We start from the raw sequence: 19,920 nt of genomic DNA on the forward strand, positions 1-19,920 counted from the left end.
CTGCCCGGGCGGGCCCGTTCATTGGCGGCGCGTTCGCCGGCGCTGGCTGGGAACTACAGCCGGCGGCAGCGGCAGAGCGCGCGCCGGGATGGCGGCCCCCTTGGTGCTGGCGGTGCTGGCGGCCGTGACGGTGCGCGCTGCGCTCTACCGCTCCAGCCTCGCCGCCTTCATCGCCGAGCGGGTCGAGGTGGCGTCCCCGCTAAACGCCTGGAAGCGAGGTGAGGCCCGGCGAGCCCGGGCCGGGGCTCCGCTGGCCGGGCGGAGCCCCGCGGGGGCGGTGCGGAGGGGACCCCCCGAGCTGGGCGGACAGGGCCTGACCCCGGCCGGACGCCGGACTGAGAGCAGCCCTGTGGGGAGAGCGCCCGGCTGCGCCCTGGGCAGCTGTGCCCGGGAGGAGCCGGTGCTCGGCGGCTGCGGGGAGCGGGAGGGCCGTGGGGCTGGAGGCGGAGGACGGGGCTGGAGCCAGGACGTCGCCGTTCACGGCTGGCCGGGGACACTAATGGCGTCACACATGTACACAAACGGGCGCGTGACCGACCCGGCACAGAGCATGTGGCTCCAGCAGCCTCAACCGGGCCCGTTCCGTTCCGTTGTCCCTGCACAGGGACCGGGTTGTGGTGAGAATGCCACTGTATGCCCCCCGTTCATTTCCCTTGGTCAGTTGGTGTCCCCACACATTAACCAGCGATTCAAACTCTCTCCTGAAGGCTGAGCGAGGTACAGTGTAATCGGGGCTTTTCAGTGGCATTCAGTATAGCATCTGAGCCTGTTAGGAACCTTAATTTATTTTAAAGACAGCCCTTTGGTATCCAGTTACTATGCAGGTTAAATTATTTGCAGTTTTGGGGTGGAAAAGAACGGCCCACAATAAGGGTCAAATGTCCAAATGCATTTGACGACCTTAGGTCTCTCCTCCACTGTATGTACTACTTCACACTTCCTGTGCAATTGAATCTTTCTTAATACCACCTTAGAGCATCAAGGGCAGTATCTAGATAGAAAGGAGAAAATTGGAATCATCTTGAAAAGTCTGGGCTGTCACCATACAGGAAGTTTGTGACAGCCAGAATCTGTTTCTCCAGCATGTCACTGAACTGAGCACCTCTTGTGTTTTCCTGCAGTCTCCTGCCTGTTTCCCGCTGAGCAAATGGACCCATGTCCCTTAGCTCCTTTCACTACATACTGCTCAGTCCCAGGGAGCCTCTCTGCTCAGGAGGGTGGAGATTCTGTGGAAAAGCACACACATGCATTGCGGGGCAAGCTCCATGAATGTGAGGGAGCTGAATTAAGGCTGTAAAATGCCAAGAATTTTCAACAAGATAAAGCTTTCAGCTTTGCTTGGCAGTATGTGTTCATTTGAGTTCTTCCCTTGTGGTTTTGGACATTTTAGGCCTCTCCAAGTCTAATGAGGCTAAACAGTTCAAATACTATATTATGTTGTGGTTGTCCTCTTGGAATTAATTATTTCTCCAGCACAGATGCCATATATCACCTAATAGATGACATAAAAGGAGGGGATACCATGCATGTGATTTATATAGAGTTAAATGCTAAAGATTTCATCAAGACCATTTTTAGCTGAAACAAATAAATAGGTGACAAGTGCCAATGCAGGAACATGCATGGCAGAGCCGGGGAAGAATCAGTTCTGGCTGGCTGTTGGCTCTGGGAGTCACCCATTCAGCGTGAGATTCTTGAGAATCTTTTTCTCAATGGTGTCACCCATTCAGTGTGAGATTCTTGAGAGTGTTGGTATTTTAAAAACTGCAGTTTTACCATCATGAGGTCTCTCACTTCCCACATTACGGGGTTCTAATGCAGGTGTTTTGTTTATTTCAGTGGTCGAAGGATTAGCCCTGCTGGATTTAGGGGTCTCGCCTTACTCTGGAGCTATTTTTCATGAGGTTGGTTTGTGTGCTTGGTTTTAAATGTGACATTCCAGTGGCAGGGGTCTTAGTTTGACTGCTCATGGCCTGGAGAAGGCTGGGGGCCTGTCTGGTCCCAAAGACTGCAGAGAACCCGAAGTTGTGTGGTTGTCTTAGCAAGAGTTGTGCTGTGACCAGCACGAGGAAATCCAGGTAATCCCAGCACACTCTCTGTGCAGGGACAGACATTGCGATATTTGTTACCACATAAAGAAACTCTGAGACAGGGGAACTTTCTAATAAGTCAAATACTCTGTTCACATGCAGCTGTTTCAGTCAGCACAAGCTGCAGCAGGGACAGTGTCTCTGGGAGTCTGATAGGATTTACTGGGTAACAGCACCTGGAGTCTCTGCATTTGCAGAAATCCTAAAGTAGCACAGGCATGCAGTTTATTTACTCCTCATCTTGAAAACGCATTCCTACAAAAACACTTAAAAACCTGTGGGGTTTTGTGCCCTGAAGTGCTCTTAATGATATGAAGGTACACTCATACAGAGTCACCTGGAGTGAAGCAGGTACTTGGTGTCCTCTGAAAACTGGTTTCTTTTCAATAAATTCTGCTTCTTTAGACAGAATTTTTCCCAGACTGTCAGATATTTCCCTGTCACATATTATTTAAACTATCACATTATTTTTTAAGTATTTAAAAAGAAATTAATTTTCTTACAGTGAAAACTGAATTTGCAGCATGTAAGTATAGTACTTCCAAGCTAAGCTTTTGTGTGATGGCAATAATTCAGAAACATGCTCTTCCTCTTACCATAGAAGGGAAAAGCTGTGGGAATAAGAGGATGATAGGACTATAACCCTACTTCTTAATGTTTTTAAAATGCTTCCTCTTTTTTGCATTATGAAGGACTCATCTAAACAACAGGTTCAACAGTGGAACCAGCTATGTAGGAATTTTTTCAAAAGTACTTGCAGATAACCTGAAAAAATAGATTCCCTAGAAAAAAATTACTTTCTAAAGCTGGTCTTTGTGTGCTTTTATTGTAAGTCTACTGCTATTGTAGTAGAATTGAAAAGTGGAATAGAATACAATTTTCAGAGTTGATAGTGTTGTTTATAAAGTGCATTGAGTACTTTGCAAGGAAAAAAGACAGTAAGTGTGTTTTGATTAATCATTTTGCTGTGAAGTACCAGCATTAGACAAGAGGCCAAAGAAAATTACCTTTGGCAGTGTCTTATAGAACTACTCAACTCTTGTAGTTTGTCTCATCACCAGTGTTTTATCTGGACAGTATTTGACATGGATTTCCCTTCTCTGTTTCAGACCCCACTGATAATCTATCTCTTTCACTTCCTGATTGAATATGCTGAACTGGTGTTCATGGTAAGTGCTTCTGGAAACCCCCTCCTGAAAGGTCTCATTCAGGGAAATGCTGAGTGTGACTCTCCTTTCAGTTCTTCAGCCTCTCTGTAGCTCAAATTCCTGCTGAGCTCACAGTTTAATTAGAAAGGCAGCTTTGCCTGCACAAACTCAAATTCAGGGCTTTCCCTTCTTGTACATATTCCTTCTTTTTTGTGAGTTGTTGCTTAGGTAAGTATCCCCACGGAGGGATAGGAAGGTGTTATTTTATTTCAGACTTCAAAGGTTATCTCTTATGGGTAGCCAAATACTTTGTCCCCCCAGCTAAATCCCTACACTGCTGTTTCTCTCTGCCAGACACCAGACCTGCAAGGAACACCAGTGGATTAATTCCCCAATTGTCTCTTGTAAATTGTTCTCCTTCTGAATGATGAGTTCTGCATCATTCAGAAGGACAGAAATCCTATCGCTGGCTGCATGTGGCACCCCATGGAGCCTCTGTCCCCACGTCCCTGCCATCTGCCCTGAACTGTTGCCTGGGCAGTGTGGGGCAGCTCAAGGCACTGTCATGCTGCACTGGTGGCCAGATGTGTTTACCCAGCTGGGCACTGCCCCAGGATAGCTGTGCTCTCACTACACCAGTGTTTCCCTCTATTAAATTTCTGTGCTGCTTTCCATGAACAGTTTCTTTCCTCTTAATTTCCCATTCTCTTGTTTTGTGAATATAAATATTTTTGATACAGCTCATGCCTTCAAGGTAAAGTGGTGGTGTGTGAGAGCACTGTACAAATCAGCCTTTCAGGATTTTTAAACCTTGTGTTTTGTTCCACAGCTGAGTCAAAGGTGAGCTCCTGTTAAATGCTGACCAATGTATTTTTCTCCATTTGTTTATTTGCTAACAATCAGTCTATCCCTTGTTTTTTTAGATAACTGATGTGCTAACTGCTGTTGCCCTCTACTTGGCAATTCAGGACTTCAACAAAGTTGTGGTAAGCTGACTTCCCAGTGTTGCTGGTTCTTTTCTCCCAGGAAAAATAATTATCTTGAGCCAAAGAAAAGATGTGCCAGAGGATGCAGTGTCAAGTTCTTGTTGCAGTAAATCTGGTCATGTTTTAATGATAAACAAACAGGACCAAATGTGGTAACCAACTGAGGCATTTTAAATTTTGATGTGGTATTATTACAGTGTCTGTAGCTACACACTGTGAGTGGTGATCACAGTGGTCTTCTACAGCCTGGGTGTACCCTCTACCTTGCAGAGGGTATCTCTGCACACAGCATGAAGTAATACACAGGCTAGAAATGTGGAAAGGAAGGAATGAAACGTTCCAATGATTCTTAGGTGACATAAATCATTCTAGTGAACATGGTGAAAGTCTGACATCAAATCTTACTTGTTCCCTTCAGATTATAAGGATGTGTATTTGAAGGTGAGTGGTTCTTTCCCAGGTCTCAAAGAACATTTTGTGTAAGCAGTGCTGTGCTCTCTGCAATTCCAGAGGGGCAGGGATTTAGTGTTAACGTCAACAGGGAGACTACATTTTCTACATAATCTCTGTGGTCTTCCACCCAGCTACATGGTTGTTCTTTGTCCTCTGACTTTGAGATTGAGGGAATAACTCAGGGTAGAACTGCAGGCATGTAAAAATCCCACATGAGTTACGTCAGTTGTTGAGAATTTACTGCCAGCATCTCTGTCCTTCTGTCTTACCACGACATAAGACATATTTCAGATTTCTCCTTTGTCTCCATAGAGATCCTCACAGAGCAAGAGAGATTAAAGAGAGGTATCCATCTTCACAACAACAAAGCCTGCATACTTACGGATCTTTAGTTTTCAGGGATTTGTGTATTGAACAGTGAATTTATAAAGTAGGTTTTCATTAGTGATCCAGACAGGTGTTAGGAAGATTGAGACTACTGAACTCTAGTGTGCTGAATTCACAGTTAGCTATGTCAAGAGCTAGACACAGGTAATGAATGGAGTTCAGACAATGAAGCTTCCTCCTGAGTCTCACTTCAACTGTTAAGTATTTGGGAAAAGATTGGTTTTTTGTTCTCTACAACTCATCACATAACCTAAGTTTTAGCTCACACCAGGGGCTTGGATATGCTCCACAATAATAGAAACCCCAGGTAACTGGCTGTGTAATATGAAATAGAATTACACAACTAGTACAGAATAATGACTTTCCTCTTCTGACTGTCTTTGATCATTCTCCCTCGTTCAGTTCAAAAAGCAGAAGCTCCTAATAGAACTGGATAAATATGCACCAGATGTGGCTGAACTCATCCAGACACCCATAGAGATGCACTACATCCCCCTCAAGGTAGCACTATTGTAAGTATTGCTCTTGTAGGCTGCAGTAGGCTGCTTTGGTTCCTCAGCTCCCTTTGAGGTTTGTTTGTCTCATTTGAGCCTTCAAAAACTGTCAAAAGTTGGGTTTCTTTCCCCTAGAAATTCGGAATTTCCTATTGGCCCTGAATAGTCAGTTTGAAAGTGAAAAGCAGATGCATTTCCGTGTGTTTGTTGCCAACAAATAAATTCACTCAGGCCCTTGGAGACATGTCATTAATTGGAGACAGCATAACGTCATTAATTGGGTAACAAGAATGTTGTGTCTGCACAGACCACATTCCCATTTATTTTGTCTGTATGATAATGTTATCAAAATTGATTCTATGCCTTCCAAATGGTGTCTTTTCAGAAATATTAGAATTTTTGAGCAGCTGGACAAAATGCTTGCTGAATATCACAATGTGGATATCCCAAATTGCTTGTAACAGTTATAAGATACTTTAATGTTGTCATCTTATTGATTTCATGTCTTGGTGTTCCTCTGTATACTAAATATTTTTTTATTTCAGAAGGCTTCAACCAAAATAAATAATACACAAGCAAGGTACCTACTGTTACAGATTTTTTAATTGATATTTTAACACACAGAAATTATCCAAATTGTTCTGCATCAGAGAAGGTTCTCCATTAGATAAGTGGACGTTTTTTCTCATTTTCATATGAATTTTTTAAATGGCACATTCTCCATGGCCAGAAAGGTAAAGTGGGTAAATGGCAGACTGTTTTGCACATTGCCACAGCAAAGTTGGCATTAAATTGTACCTGTCCTGCTGTTGGCTGCCCCTCTAGAAACACTGAAAAAGACAGACTGGGGCTCAGAGAAGTAGGAAAATATAAATAGAGAATTAGGAAATCAGCAGCCCTGTCTACTAACTGATGAGTAATTTAATTATTGGCAAGGCTGATCAGTACATTATCATACATACTATACTGGTAGTCCTTCAAACCTTTTTCTTTACTCTGAACCTATTTAAATGAGATTATTGTAATTCTTATTTCCAAAAGGAGCGCTAACGAAAGTATGGCTGCATTTTGGAATATAAAGTTGTTCAGAGTTTTTTTATAATTCCAGTGAAAAAGTGCCAGTCTTGCATAACAGGCAGGTTTTGTGCTCAGATCATGCTGTGGTGAACATAAATGATTGCTCTGCCACAGCAGGAGACCGGTTGGGTTGTGGGAAACTCTGCCTATGTCTCAGATTTGTTTCAATTGTGTTTTCGTCTTACCCTTCTTCAGAAGCAGTGGATGTGACTAGCAGAAGTTTCCTTTGGACCTAATAATCCTGTATCTGACTGAGTAAATGTACGGTGTTTTTGCAAAGCAATAAACATTTTTGGTAGTTGTTTTCTAGGCCAGAACTTGTATTTTGGACATCTTTCCAATGTCTCATTTCTGCAGTGGGCTCCCTGTGGCCTCTGTGTCCAAGGCTGCAATCCAGAGGTCTGTTTTTTGCCTCAGATTAAAGAACTTCTTCTGCCAAGTTAATTTGCTGATGATAAAATGTAAATATACAAAAAGAAAAGGCAAAGTGCATCTTTTTTTTCTTTGAACATCTCTTTAATTAGATGCTGTCTCCTTTGAATGTAACCTGGGCTTTGCTCTTTTTCAGCTACCTGTTAAACCCCTACACTGTGATGTCTTGTGTGGCAAAGTCCACCTGCGCCATCAACAACTCTGTCATTGCATTCTTCATTTTAGCTACAATAAAAGGTAACACAGTGAAGAAAAAAGGGTTCTTTTTGGCTTTCTAGAAGGATTAGAAATGTAGCAAAAATTAAATCCAGGGAGAGCTTCACAGGTATTATTCCAGTCCTGTTTCTGCTGTGTTGCAATAAGGTCAAAGTTCTACATGAATTCATGAGATCAAGAGACTTTATACTCAAGTGAAAACTTACTTTCTTCTCCTCAATGTATTGGAATTTCATCTGAAAACTGACTCCTTTTCCTGGTTGGCTTCAAATAGTTTTCTGTTCAGGAAGAAATGGGTGTGTGTGTTGGAGGACATAAGAGCTCTGTTGCTCTTCTTCTGTACGTGAATATTCACTTAAGGCGTTGTACACAATTTATTTTCAAAGCTTATCCTTGAACTTTTATTCAAAAGCAAGCATTCACCTGCAGCTATTATTTGGCTTTTACTCACAGTTGTAAACATGGTTTGAAATGAACTAATTGAGCTTTGGGGAAGCAGAAGCAGTAACCAAAGACCCAAACCAGCCCAGCTGAGCAGATTACATCAGAATCACCGTTTCATTAATTTTGTGCATAATGGCAGCTTTCTGTTTCTTTCTGACTCTCCAGTGCTAAAATCTTTTAGCAGATATGATTTGTACTAGTCACCTAAGTCTTAAGGAGTTCTCTGTTGGATCAGAGGAAAGGTTAGTCTGATCTCTTGTCTCCAGCAGGGCCCAGACCCAGGCACTGCAAAAAAAAGATGACATAGTTTTTATTAGTGACTCCAAAAGAAAGTTTTCGTATAATTATTGGCTAATTGAGTCAGGAGGAGTTTTCATTTAAAAGCATTTGCAATTGCAAACAAATAGGGTCTGTTTAACTGAACTGATTTTTAAGTGTTCACTGATACCCTAAGACCAATAGTTTGGTCATAGACAAAACTGTAGTGGCTGTCTCATGGTTTCTTACTGACTGGGACTATGGCAGCCTGGGGCTTAAAGTGGGCAAAGAGGGTATCCGGGTTATGACTGTGATTTCTGGGAATCACTTCTTTAGATCTGTGCAGAATTGAACACTGGATAAAATACAGTATAGGAAGGTTTCTGTTGTGAGAGTGTAGTTGAAGAGGGGACACTAGGTAACCCTGTATTTTCTCTTTCCAAGGAGGAAGCAGAGAGAAGCTCTCTGAGTGTTTGCTGTCAGCAGGCTGACAGCTGGCTCAGTGCACTGAGTCAGAGCTCTTGCTGTCTGAGCTCTGTTTTTACAGAGGACTTCCATCACATCTGTAGCTATAACCAGGCTACTGCACTGGGTGCTTGTATTTTTATTGTTTAACCTGAGATCTTTTGGACTTAATTTTGGTAGTTGAGAAATGTGAGTACTCAACTCTGAGCTCGACATGAGATACCTCAAATATAGCTTCCACAATAAAGGTATTCATATTTATAAGACCACTTGGAAAACTGTCAGTCCTTTCTGTGTCTCAGCTTTGGTATCAGTAAAGCAGGAATGCTACTCCATTCCGTTAGCTGCAGACTTTGCTTCCTCTATTGCACAGAGCTTTTCTGAGGCCCCAGCACATTCTGGTGATGAGGTTATCCCGCATGCGCCGTATGGCAGCTCTTACATGCAGATATTACTTAAGTGAATGCATTCCCATGCATTAACAGCAGCCAGCTTGCGCTTTATATAGACTGAAGTATATGAATCTCTTTCTGTGTGTGAATGGCAGGAGATATAAACCACCCAGTTGTTCCTTCTTGTAGAATGAGTCATTCTCCATTCAAAATGTTGTTAACAAGAGGACACCCTCCAGGATACATTCTGCTAAAAACTCCTTTAAGTGGTGTCCTGGTATTTGTGAATCCCCTGCAGAGGGTGGTGTTTCTTCCCACTTGGACTTCCTGTATATATGGCTGTTTATAGTAGAAGTCCTTTATAAATGAACATTTTTTTTTTCTTCACAGGTAGTGCCTTCCTCAGTGCTGTGTTCCTGGCCTTAGCAACATACCAGTCACTCTACCCTCTCACACTCTTTGCTCCAGCATTGCTTTACCTTCTACAGGTGGGTGATTTGTAACTCTTGGTACCTGTTGTCTTCTTGTAGCTGTGGAGGGACAGTCCTTGAGAAGGGAGTCAGGCAGGTGCAGAGTTTCAGAAAAAGTGGCTCTCCACAAGCCATGGCAAGTTTGAACCCTGAATGGGAATGCCTTTGTGTGGAGAGAAGGGAGCAGGAAGTCAGCTACAGAACTGGGTGATGTTTAGCTTGCCCAAAATAAGTGCTGCTCTTTGTGTCATGTGAGTAGCAGTGAGAGGCTTAGACACAGAGAAGTTCTCAAATGCTGATTTGGGGTTTAATGGCAAAAAGCATGTTCTGGAAAGAGGCTGGTTGTCCTTTCTCCCTCTCCGTTAACAGGACCCTGAATCCGATCAGGGCTGACCTTGCTAATTTTTTTCTGCTATGGTAGCAAGGTGAGGCTGTGACGCCAGCAGAGGTTCAGCTCACTTCACAGATCACTTTGTGATAATTTTTAGTATTTGAAATTATTATTCTGAAATACTGCTGTTGTGCATTTCACCAGTGATTTTTCTGTTGCTTCTGATGGTGATTTTTATAGCTTATCTTAACTATTTAACTAGCCTCCTCTCAAATCTCTGAGCTTTCACATAGAATGGTAGTCAGTTCTAATTAATTTCCTTTGTCTGACTATCTGAAATGAATGTCTCTTACTTTTTTTTCAGAAATCTTATTATTAGCCTTTGCAAGAGAAGAAGTGCAGAGTCAGTGTTGCTTTTTTCAGTTTGATGATTTTTAGGAGAATTTATATATTTAGTATTTTAGTCTAGTTTGTTCTCTTTTAACTTCAGTCAAAGTAAATTGGGAGTAAAGTGCAAGCACTGTACATTGCATTCACAAACAAAAAGTGCTTTGATATGTGGTTGCCTAATTTGTATCTTTTAAAGGCAATCATGCCAGTGTGTGTCCTTTTATCTAAATTTATAAATGAACTTTCCTACATTCTTTGTGTGGAGTTAAATCACTTTTCTCCCACCCTTTCCAGTCTTACCCAAAATCGTGGGTAATGTTGCTTACATTATCCCAGCAAGTGATGTTAAACCGACCCTGACAGAAAACCCAGGGAGATCTACACAGAACCCCTGGCGGTCAGGGCAGGCTCTCTGCACATCTGCCACTGCAAACCCCAGGGCCAAATGGAAAAGCCACATCACTGACATGGAGCTGCAGAATGCTGAGCAATTACCAAAGGTGTTGGTCTCTGTGTGTATTTGTCTGTACACAGGCAGTCAGGGAGCCTGATGGAGTGAGATACCCCTGTCATGTTACATGACAATGGCTTGTGGTTGACTTGTGACAAGGACATGTCGCAGTTGCAGGGCTTTGAGGAAGCCAGCTTTCAGAGGGGCTCCTTTGTGTGTACAAATGCAGTGGATGTCCTTTTTCCATGATTTCAGCAGAGCAGGAGTGCCAGGCTTTGTGGTGGTACCATTCGATTGTGGAGTAGGGATTTCGGTCACTCACTGGAGTCAGTTCATGAAAAAGACAGGCACTTGGTGCAGTATTGCAAACATCTGAGGTAGCAGTGCAGCTGTGAGGGGTGTGTAAATCTTACATCTGTGTATGTGCTCACATGAATGACTCCTTGCAAGCAGAAATGACCAGCTGTTCTACTGTATTTTCAAGCACAGTTCTGGGAATACATGCAATGTGTATGACTTAAATGGCCAGAGTGAAGAATAACAAGCAAATTGTGCTTGAAAGCTGCTCCTTCCAGTGCCATAGTGCCAATGTTTGATGCTTTCATTCATTAATTTAAAATGATGCTCTGAAGGCTTTCTTGTGGCTCTCCACCTGATAAGTTGCTTCTGTTTCACTTTCAGCGTCAGTTCATACCAATCAAACTGAAAAGCAAAAGTTTCTGGCTCTACACCATGCAGTATGCATCCCTGTACCTATGCAGCCTGGTGGTAATCATCTGCCTCTCCTTCTTCCTCCTCAACTCCTGGGATTTTATCCCATCTGTTTATGGGTTTATGTAAGTATAAGAATTCTTACTGATGGCTTTTTGTCTGGCCCAGCCCTCCCCACCCATGTTGTCTCTTTCCTATCACACACAGATGTGTGCCTGACCCAGGAAGTGTGGGGTCTGTGATTTAGTGGCAATGCAAGAAAGGAAAGAATATGTGGAGGAAAGCAGCAATTAGGCAACTCCAACTTCAGTTAAATAAATAACAGCACATGTTAAGGACAGGAGATGTTTTCCACCAAGTGACTGGAAATGTACTTGATTGTAGAGCTACCGTGGCTGTAAAATACTCCTCTCTGGAGAAATGTCTGTTTGGGAATGATTTAAATTCTGCTGGGATATCAGAAAGGATCCCTCAGCAGGATTTAAACCTGTTCTCCACATTTTCACCCCTTTGGTTTATCTTTCATAGATTTATAATTTAGGTCCTCTGTCCAGTAGCACACAATGATTAATTAATGTAACAGAAGTAGGACAGTGAAAAACAACCATTTACTGTGACTTTCTTTTCAAATTTCAGCCTTTCTGTTCCAGACCTGACACCCAATATTGGCCTTTTCTGGTACTTCTTTGCAGAGATGTTTGAACACTTTAGTCTTTTCTTCGTATGTGTGTTTCAAATCAATGTGTTCTTCTACACTATTCCCTTGGCAATAAAGTTAAAGTAAGTATGCGTGTGTTTCTCTGCTACTTTTTTTAATCTTAAGTTATCCAGTGGAAGCTTCTAAGGCTGAAGTAGGATGTCTTGATCCACAAGCCTGGAAAAGATTTTTAACAGGGCCTGTCCTCCTCATTTCCCATAGTTTCAGCTCTGTTCCTCTTAAATAGAGTGACTTGGGCTCTGCAGTGGAACTCTGTGTTGCAAGCATCAAAAGAGACAGCAGAAATGGAGGCTCTAGAAGTGCCTGCTCCCTGCCAGCATGAGCCACTGTAGTCAGAAAGCAAGAACTGGCTGGAACTTCAAGCTCTTCATTGTCAGAAAAAAAGGGGAAACTTGGGGACTTTGCTGTCTGACTTCATTGACTTCTTTCTGATAAAAACACCCATTAACAGGCCTGGATTCTCAGTGAGCTTGTCCTTTGTCTTGCACTGGATACATCAGGTGTACCAAAGGGGTAACTGTGAGCTTCTCCTAATCACTGTCAGAGGGCAGGTGCTGATTGCTTCTGGTGAATAAGGTAGAGCTGGGGAGGCGCAGTGCAGGTGACCAATGTGCAGATGTAAATGTGTGCTGAGGGAGGTCCGAGGTTGCTGGGTGAGTGCTGTGGCATATGTGCCTCCCCTGACCCTGGTGCTCTGCAGGCAGCTCTGTTCGCCCCACCCAGCACTTGGAGCCTTGTCTGGAAGAGAGCAGGGCTACAGGAGCCTCTCTGAGCCTGTCCCAGCAGCACATCTGTGCCCTTGCTGATACTTATTTGCAGTTTCCAGAGACCCTATTGCATCCTCTTAGCGTTTGTTTGTTTTCCCTTCCAGGGAACACCCAGTGTTCTTCATGTTTGTCCAGCTCGCCATCATTTCTATCTTCAAGTCCTATCCCACTGTGGGAGATGTTGCACTGTACATGGCCTTTCTTCCAATCTGGAGCCACCTTTACAGATGTAAGTTCTTTGTGCTTGATTATTCTTTATCTGGAATGGGAAAGGACTTGTCAAATAATTAAACTAAATGGTCACCACCAGGCCCTTATGGCTTCTGTGGGGTGCCTAGAAGGAGGCTGAATTTTGAGGGTTTTTTTTCCTCTGGTGATACAGTCCCTAACATGTCTTTAGGACTAGGGTTGAAATTGGTCAAGGAGGGAATTTTCACTTGTACCTTACCTTCCCCCCCTCTCCAGCTTGTTCTGAAGATTAACTTTTTTATAAGAACCTTTTACAGTCCTGCACAAAGGATGTGGCTTATTTGAAGTACATCCATCCTCCAGATGTTTCACTCCCATTTAAAGCTGTGTAATTTGAACAGTGCTCCTGCCATTGGTGAGTCCCTCAGCCTTAAAATGCTGCATCTTGCAGCCGTGCTTCGTTTTGCATCTGCTTGTTTGCTTAGAGTGAAAGTAACTGAATTACTCCAAGCAATTGTTCATTTTTTCTTAAATGCTTCATAAAGACCCTCTTTAGCTCTTAAAATCACCAGAGAGCTTCCTGTGGAGTATCAAGCTCAGTCTTTAGAACCTGCTTCCATGGGGACATTTGGAAGTGCTGTGTTTTTCCTGGCATTTCTCGCTTAAACCAATTGCTTTGACCAACCCTGCCAGGTTGTTCAGGTCTTTCACTACAACCTTCTCTAAGCCGGGCCAAGTGTGTTCCTTAACAGCTCACCTGCCTGTTGTAGGTCACCATCACCAGGGATCGGGAGACTTGGAGACCATCTGCTCTGTGGGTTTCAGACTCAGGAGAGCTGAGGCTGAAGCAGCTGTGATCAAACAGGGCAGGAAGCCTCAGGCTGGCCCCTGAGCATGTCACAGCTGTAGCAGCTGATGAACTTCTGAGAAGTCCTTGCTCAGTGTAGTTCAGTTGCACATTCCAAGCATGCAGTGAGAGGAGCAGTCATCTGTCACATGCTCCCACCCCACAGTGTGTGAACACACCCACGGAATAAGAGGTTTAAAATAGGTGTGAAGAGGTTTGGATGTGACAATGCTCTTAAAACATCAGCTGCCCGCAGCTGCAGAATGATGGGCATGGGCTGAGCTGCAGCAAAGCACAGCAGCACAAGTGTCAGGATAGATTACAGTGCTGCTGCCAAAGGACAGGCATAAGCACTTCACAGAAAACTAAACCTCTCCTGGCCTGGTAGTTCTCAGCTTTTTTAGACAAAGTTGTGCTTGGTTTTTGCCCACCTGACACATATTCAGCCAGACTGATGGATTCCTGCACCTCCCGAGATGATGTATCTGTCAGTGCTTTTGGCCTGTATGAGTTTCTTCCTTTTATGGTGCTTTCATTTCCTTGCCACCTCCCAAGAAAGTCTCTTTTCCTGTGACCCACAGGTTCATTTTTTCCCTTGTTGCTAGCATGAGGCGAGGGATTAACATGCTCTGCTCTCCAAATTGGGATGCTGCTGGAAAGGAAGGCCCCTTTCCAGACTGCTGGTTACTGTGGTGTAGCTATCAAAAAGCCATAGTCATCCAAGAAAGAATGTTTGGCATCAGAACCTAGAAGGAAAGAGCTACAAATGGGGGATTTCACACTGCAGCAAAGGCAGAAGTATTTATTTTGAAGGGAAATATAGTGGATTTTTTTATAACCGCTAGCCAGGAAGGTACTAAAGCAACCTGTGGAAGGTTATTGGCGGGAAGTACGTGTTGGCAAGTGCCTCTCACCCCTGCACACACCCCAAATACTATTGCTGGTTGTGTGACCATGGCTACTCAGTGATACATCATTTTAACAGCTGGTTTTCTTTTGCAGTCCTCCGGAACATCTTCATCCTGTCATGTGTGCTCATTTTCTGCTCCTTCCTGTTCCCTGTTCTGTGGCATCTATGGATTTATGCAGGAAGTGCGAACTCCAATTTTTATTATGCCATCACATTGACTTTCAACATAGGGCAGGTCAGTGGAGCGAGGCAAATGAAGCTGTACTGTGGGTAGGCTGCTGGATGGGGCGGCCTGTCAGCAGCAGTGAGTTCTGCAGGATGGGGCTGTCTCTCTGCAGCCTGTATGGTCCTGCATAGCAGTTTCCTGGCTCTCCTGCTGGATTCTGCCTGCTCCTCAACCCCTGGCATACTAATGGCAAAGAATTCTTGTGGTGTTTGAGCTGTAGCTTAACAATTCAACCTGGCTGACTGCAGGTTCTTTGCTCTGTTGCTGATGGCAGAGGAAGAGCATCTCAGTATGACAGGACCAAGCACAAGTATATGGAGAAGGGGAGCTAAGAGGGGAAATGGAAAAACCTTGGGGCAGCAGCAGTGGGGCCAGAAAACAGATGACACCTGCCCATGCACAGGGACATGGCATCAGTTGTTCTGACACGTGAAGGCACATGCAGGGGATCCAGTGATGGCAGGGTTTCCCTGCCTTTGCTGAGGCCATTCTGGATACATGACTTCCACTGGCCTTAGGGAAAGCAGAGCTTAGCACCCTTGAAGGGTGGAACTCACTGTACACAGGTGCTACAACTTTTTGCTACAACCTTCCTCTTCTCTGTGCTGCTTGTCATGAGCCCTGGAGCAGTTTCACATGTGGGTGAGCAGAATGTTTATTTCGTGTTAAAACTGCCTTTATTTTGAGTGTCCCTGAGCCATTTATGCTTGTCTGCTTCTCCTAAAGCGGGCGAACACTTTGACTAGAGGGAGAAAATCACCTACTTTACGCTTGGTAAATGGGGAAAACACTTGGCGAAACTGAAGGAAACTGCGTAGGGTGAGAGTGAGAACAGAGATTCTGTTAAAAGGGTCTGATAGGAAATTGGGAGTGGTTCATTACTGCTGTGGAATTAAAGGAATATTAAAACTTTAATTAGAGCTGGCAGGTGTTGATGCTCTAAGATAATTTTAATCCCTACCTGAGAAAGTCGTAGAAGATCCTGCAAGGTATTGTGCTCTGTAAATGCAGACAGCAAAAATCTCTTGTCTGATTTCCTTGTGAGAAAGGCCTAGCCTTCATCCCCACTCACCTCAGCTCTTTCTTTTCTCATTTAGACAAGTTAAAGGTAAAATCACCTGCACGGACAGAGCCTGTCAGCAGTTCAGCAAAGCAAGCAGATCATGGCTGTTTCCCTCTCCCTGGCTCTGTTCTCCTTCACACTTTCTCCCCTGACCTCAGCAGTCTGGAGCCCTGTTTCTCTTTTCCCCAGTCTCCACCTGGTCCTCCATCCCCTTCTGTCTTGCCATTGAGCCTCTGCAGCAGCTGCTGTGTTTTTCTGTGCTGTATTGCACAGTAACCCAGGCAGGCTCTGCCTGTGCCTCCCTCTGTGCCCTTGGTACTGCCACATACTTCAGGTGACATAGTGCCAGAGTGATGCTTTAAGTGACATCTGCACACTAGGACACAAGGGAAATAACTGCCAGCTTGGGCTGGCACTGTAAAGGTTTTCCACTCTAGTTATGTGCTTCTGTTTCCATATGGAGAAGGGCAGCAGTCCTGGGGGAAGATCACAGTGCAAGAGGCTAAGTGACAAATGGCACTACTGAGCCACCAGGACCTTGCCACAGCCCAGCCTGCCCCAGCAAAGGCAGCTTCCCAAGGTGGCAGCTTTAGAGAATCCACTGTCAGCCATTCCTGTAACCTCAGGGCTCTCAGGCATGGGAGCAGTCCCACTGTGTGCCTCAGTACAACCAAAGTTGTAGTGGCTTGGGGCAGAGTGGCTGGAAAGTGCCCAGGAGGAAAGGCCCTGGGGATGCTGATTAACAGCAGCTGAACGTGAGCCAGGTGTGCCCAGCTGGGCAAGAGGCCAAGGGCACCTGGCCTGTACCAGCCATGCTGTGGCAGCAAGACCAGGGCAGTGACTGTCCCCTGTGCTGGGCACTGGTGAGGCATCTCAGGTGCCATGTCCAGTCTTGTGCTCCTCCTTTCAGGAAGGACATTTAGGGGCTGGAGCATGTCCAGAGAAGGGAACAGAGCACCAGGAGCAGCTGAGGGAGCTGAGGTTGGGGCTCAGCCTGAAGCAAAGGAGGCTCAGGGGGGACCTTCTCACTCTGCAGCTCCTTGACAGAGGGATGCAGCCAGCGGCAGGTCAGGCTCTGCTCCCAGGGAACAAGAGACAGGATGTGAGGAAACGACCTCAGGCTGTGCCAGAGGAGGCTCAGGTTGGACCTAAGGAGGGATTTCTTCACAGAAAGGGTGGTCAGGCCTTAGAAGGGGCTGCCCAGGGAGGTGGTGAAGTCCCATCCCTGGAGGTGTCCAAGGAATGACTAGACGTGGCACTCAGTGCTCTGGGCTTGGGGACAAGGTGGACATCGGGCACAGGTTGGACTCAGTGACCTCAGAGGTCTTCTTCAACTAAAATGACCCTGTGATTCTGTGACAGCACTTGAATAGAAGGAGACCTGTGGGTGCAGCTGAAATGGTCTATGCAGCTGTGGCACAGCTTGACCTGCTATTATCATACCTTTTGGCCAGTTTATGGAGCTACTGTCTGTGAGTCTCCCTTGGCTTAACATGGTGAGGGGATGATCAAGATGTTCCCAGGGTCACAGTGGCTCCTCTGGGAGCGTGTGCTGAACAGCCCAGGTAGTGCTTAACCCCAACAGGGTCTGTCACCAACACATATCCTTCTTTATTCCTTCCTCTGAAGCACCACTGATGTGTCTGAACATCTCACTCCACAGATCCTACTCGTCTCGGATTATTTCTATGCCTTCCTCCGGCGGGAATACTACCTCACTCATGGACTCCACTTGACAAGGCAGGATGGGACAGAGGCCATGCTGGTTTTGAAATAAGGATTGTGCCACCATTTCCTGGGACATGGACCACTCTGAGGAATGTTCAAAGCCTGGGATACATGGGGTGGGTGGGGAAGGTTGCCTGAATGAGGTCTGACTTTGGGAATGATACCTGCTGAAAGAAAGGGCTGAGGTTCTAGGAATACCCCCCTGAGCTGTGGGCTCAGCACAGAGGCTGTCAGAGCTGCCTCCCCCCTCAGCTGTGCTTTTTTGCTGCAACCTCAGCCGTCAGCTCTGGGCAGTCCAGGAATGAGAGAGTAAAACCTAGGGATGGAGCTAAACTAGCTAGCATCCCTAGCTAAACCTAGGGATGGAGCTCAGACCATGAACGGTTTTCCCCCACTGCTTCTTGGAGATGTTTGCTTCTCCTGGAATCTCCCCCTTCACTGCTTTGATCAGTAATGCTCCTGCTTGGCACAAGGTAATCTCTGGGTAGCTGGTGCCCCAGCCCTGGCTGCAAATTCCATTTCTTGGTGTTTCTGCTGTTGTGGAAGAATCCCATATGCTCAGTCACAGTGAAGGAGTTGGGTGACCAACAATGATGACCTTGGAGGACAGCTGGAGCTGCTGCCACACATGGTAACCTCAGCACTCAAACACAAGTAAGAACCAGAACAGGAGTGGGAGCAGGAGCAGGGTAGGTACCAGGTAACCAACTGCTCTATCCCATTGGAGCAACAGAGGCTTCCATGCCAAGAGCTGCAGAGGCACTGCAGGTCTCAGAAGGAACACTAGTGAGGAAATGGACTCACACTGCTCCCAGTTTCTGTTGGGTGGCAAAGCCTGGCAGTGCCGGGCTCACGCTGTGCTGCTGTGACCACTTGGGGCAGCAGCCGAGACGAGGAGGTGTCAAAATCTCCCTGTAAGGCCAAATCCAGGGGGAGCCTCAGCCACGGCTCTTACGGAGTTCCACAGTTGCTTATCACTACTGGATGTGCACTTGTCCATGCCACCCCTGTGCCAGTCAGTGCTGGGCTCATGGCTGTTCTTGGGGTCTCCCTTAAATCAGCTCCTCTGGTCCCCCCTGCTCCTCTTTGTGCTCAGACTTGCTCACCTTGGAGCTGCTGCTGCTGCCCCCTGAATGTGACACTCTGGGGTGAAGCCACCAGCTCTGCTGGCTGTGTGGTGGCACTGAGATGCGGTGACCGCAGTGTGACAGCCACCTCCAGCATCACCACCGCTCCCAAGGGACATCTGAAGGGTTGGGAATGTGATATGGAAAGCAAACCACACCTGGCACTGAGCAGCTGAGAGGTGGATGTGCTCAGGCAGGTGTGTAAACAGGTGGTCTTTCTTTCCAGACAATTCAAACTTTTGCCTTACTGCACTGGTGTCAGCGCTTTGAGGGGTGGAGCCACGCCCAGCACAGCCCCAGCCTGGGGCCGGCCCGGTGGGGCATGGCGAGGGACATAATAAACTCTGCAAGTTTTCGTGTGCACTATCGCTGTGAGGGGACCGGAGGGTGAGAGGAGGTGTGGGAGGAGCTGAGAGGCACAGGGAGGGAGTGGGAGGAGACTTGATAGTAAAAACGGGTTGGGAGTAAAGCAAGTGAACAAAAAGTAAATGGGTTTTTGGAGCAGGTTGAAACCCCCCTGGCTTTAGGGAAGGCCAGAGGTATGTACAGGTAACCTGGAAGCAGTGTAAGAGAAATTGAGAGGGTGACTAACTGGAGGGAGCTATGGGGAGTGCCCATTTTTACAGCCCCACTTCTCACAAAGCCAGAAATAATTAATCAGGAGGGACACGGTGACAGGAGGTGGCAAGACTGAGCTGAGGGCTGCAGGCAGTGTCCCTGTCCTCTGCAGCAACTGGATTAGTTCCTGGGACTATGCCCACTGCCAGCCCCCTGGGCTGGGTCCCTCTGTGCCTCCTGGGGGCACAAGTCCCAAAATTGGACTCATGCAGTCCTGAGGAAGGTAATGGGGTGAGCACTGGGACAGAGGAGGAGCAAGGGCAGAGGCATGAGCAGGGACAGGGTCAGGGGAAGGGACAGAAGCATGGTAATAGAGAAAATGAAAGGGCAGAGGTAGGGGCAAGGGCAGGGACAATGAAGGGGTAAAGGGACAGGACAAGGGCAGGCAGAGTGTCAAGGACAGGGACAGAATCAGAGGGGTATGGAAGGATGGGGCCAGGAGCAGGGATGGGGCAGGAACAGAGGCACTGGCAGGGGTAGGGGTATGGAAGGGGCAGGGACAGGGGACATGGATGGCCATGCTAAGGCAGCT

At 46.0% G+C, this 19,920-nt stretch overlaps 1 protein-coding gene across 2 annotated transcripts; it reads left to right on the forward strand.

Annotated features, from left to right (window-relative positions):
• Positions 1 to 27: 27 nt before the first annotated feature.
• Positions 28 to 19,133, forward strand: PIGU (phosphatidylinositol glycan anchor biosynthesis class U). 2 transcript variants are annotated; one of them, XM_085079472.1, is made up of 12 exons: positions 28 to 218; positions 1,840 to 1,904; positions 3,200 to 3,259; positions 4,162 to 4,224; positions 5,467 to 5,576; positions 7,204 to 7,304; positions 9,233 to 9,330; positions 11,166 to 11,320; positions 11,832 to 11,975; positions 12,785 to 12,909; positions 14,719 to 14,861; positions 17,579 to 19,133. In XM_085079472.1, the coding sequence occupies exons 1-12, from the start codon at positions 89 to 91 to the stop codon at positions 17,690 to 17,692; spliced, it is 1,308 nt and encodes a 435-aa protein (XP_084935598.1). In that variant the 5' UTR covers positions 28 to 88; the 3' UTR covers positions 17,693 to 19,133. The 2 variants fall into 2 exon arrangements, with proteins under 2 accessions (XP_084935598.1, XP_084935597.1); XM_085079471.1 differs by lacking the exon at positions 1,840 to 1,904 and having other exon boundaries at positions 91 to 218.
• Positions 19,134 to 19,920: the final 787 nt, after the last annotated feature.

This window comes from Lichenostomus cassidix, chromosome 20, assembly GCF_008360975.1.
Source record: "Lichenostomus cassidix isolate B80296 chromosome 20, HeHo_3.0, whole genome shotgun sequence".
Taxonomy (NCBI): Eukaryota; Metazoa; Chordata; class Aves; order Passeriformes; family Meliphagidae; genus Lichenostomus; species Lichenostomus cassidix.

Excerpts from the sequence above, each read along its gene's own strand:
- PIGU (XM_085079472.1), top strand. The coding sequence starts at position 89 with ATGGCGGCCCCCTTGGTGCTGGCGGTGCTGGCGGCCGTGACGGTGCGC. Across the intron at positions 7,305-9,232 it reads CATTTTAGCTACAATAAAAG|GTAGTGCCTTCCTCAGTGCT; the intron begins GTAACACAGTGA and ends TTTTCTTCACAG. Across the intron at positions 11,976-12,784 it reads CCCTTGGCAATAAAGTTAAA|GGAACACCCAGTGTTCTTCA; the intron begins GTAAGTATGCGT and ends TTTCCCTTCCAG.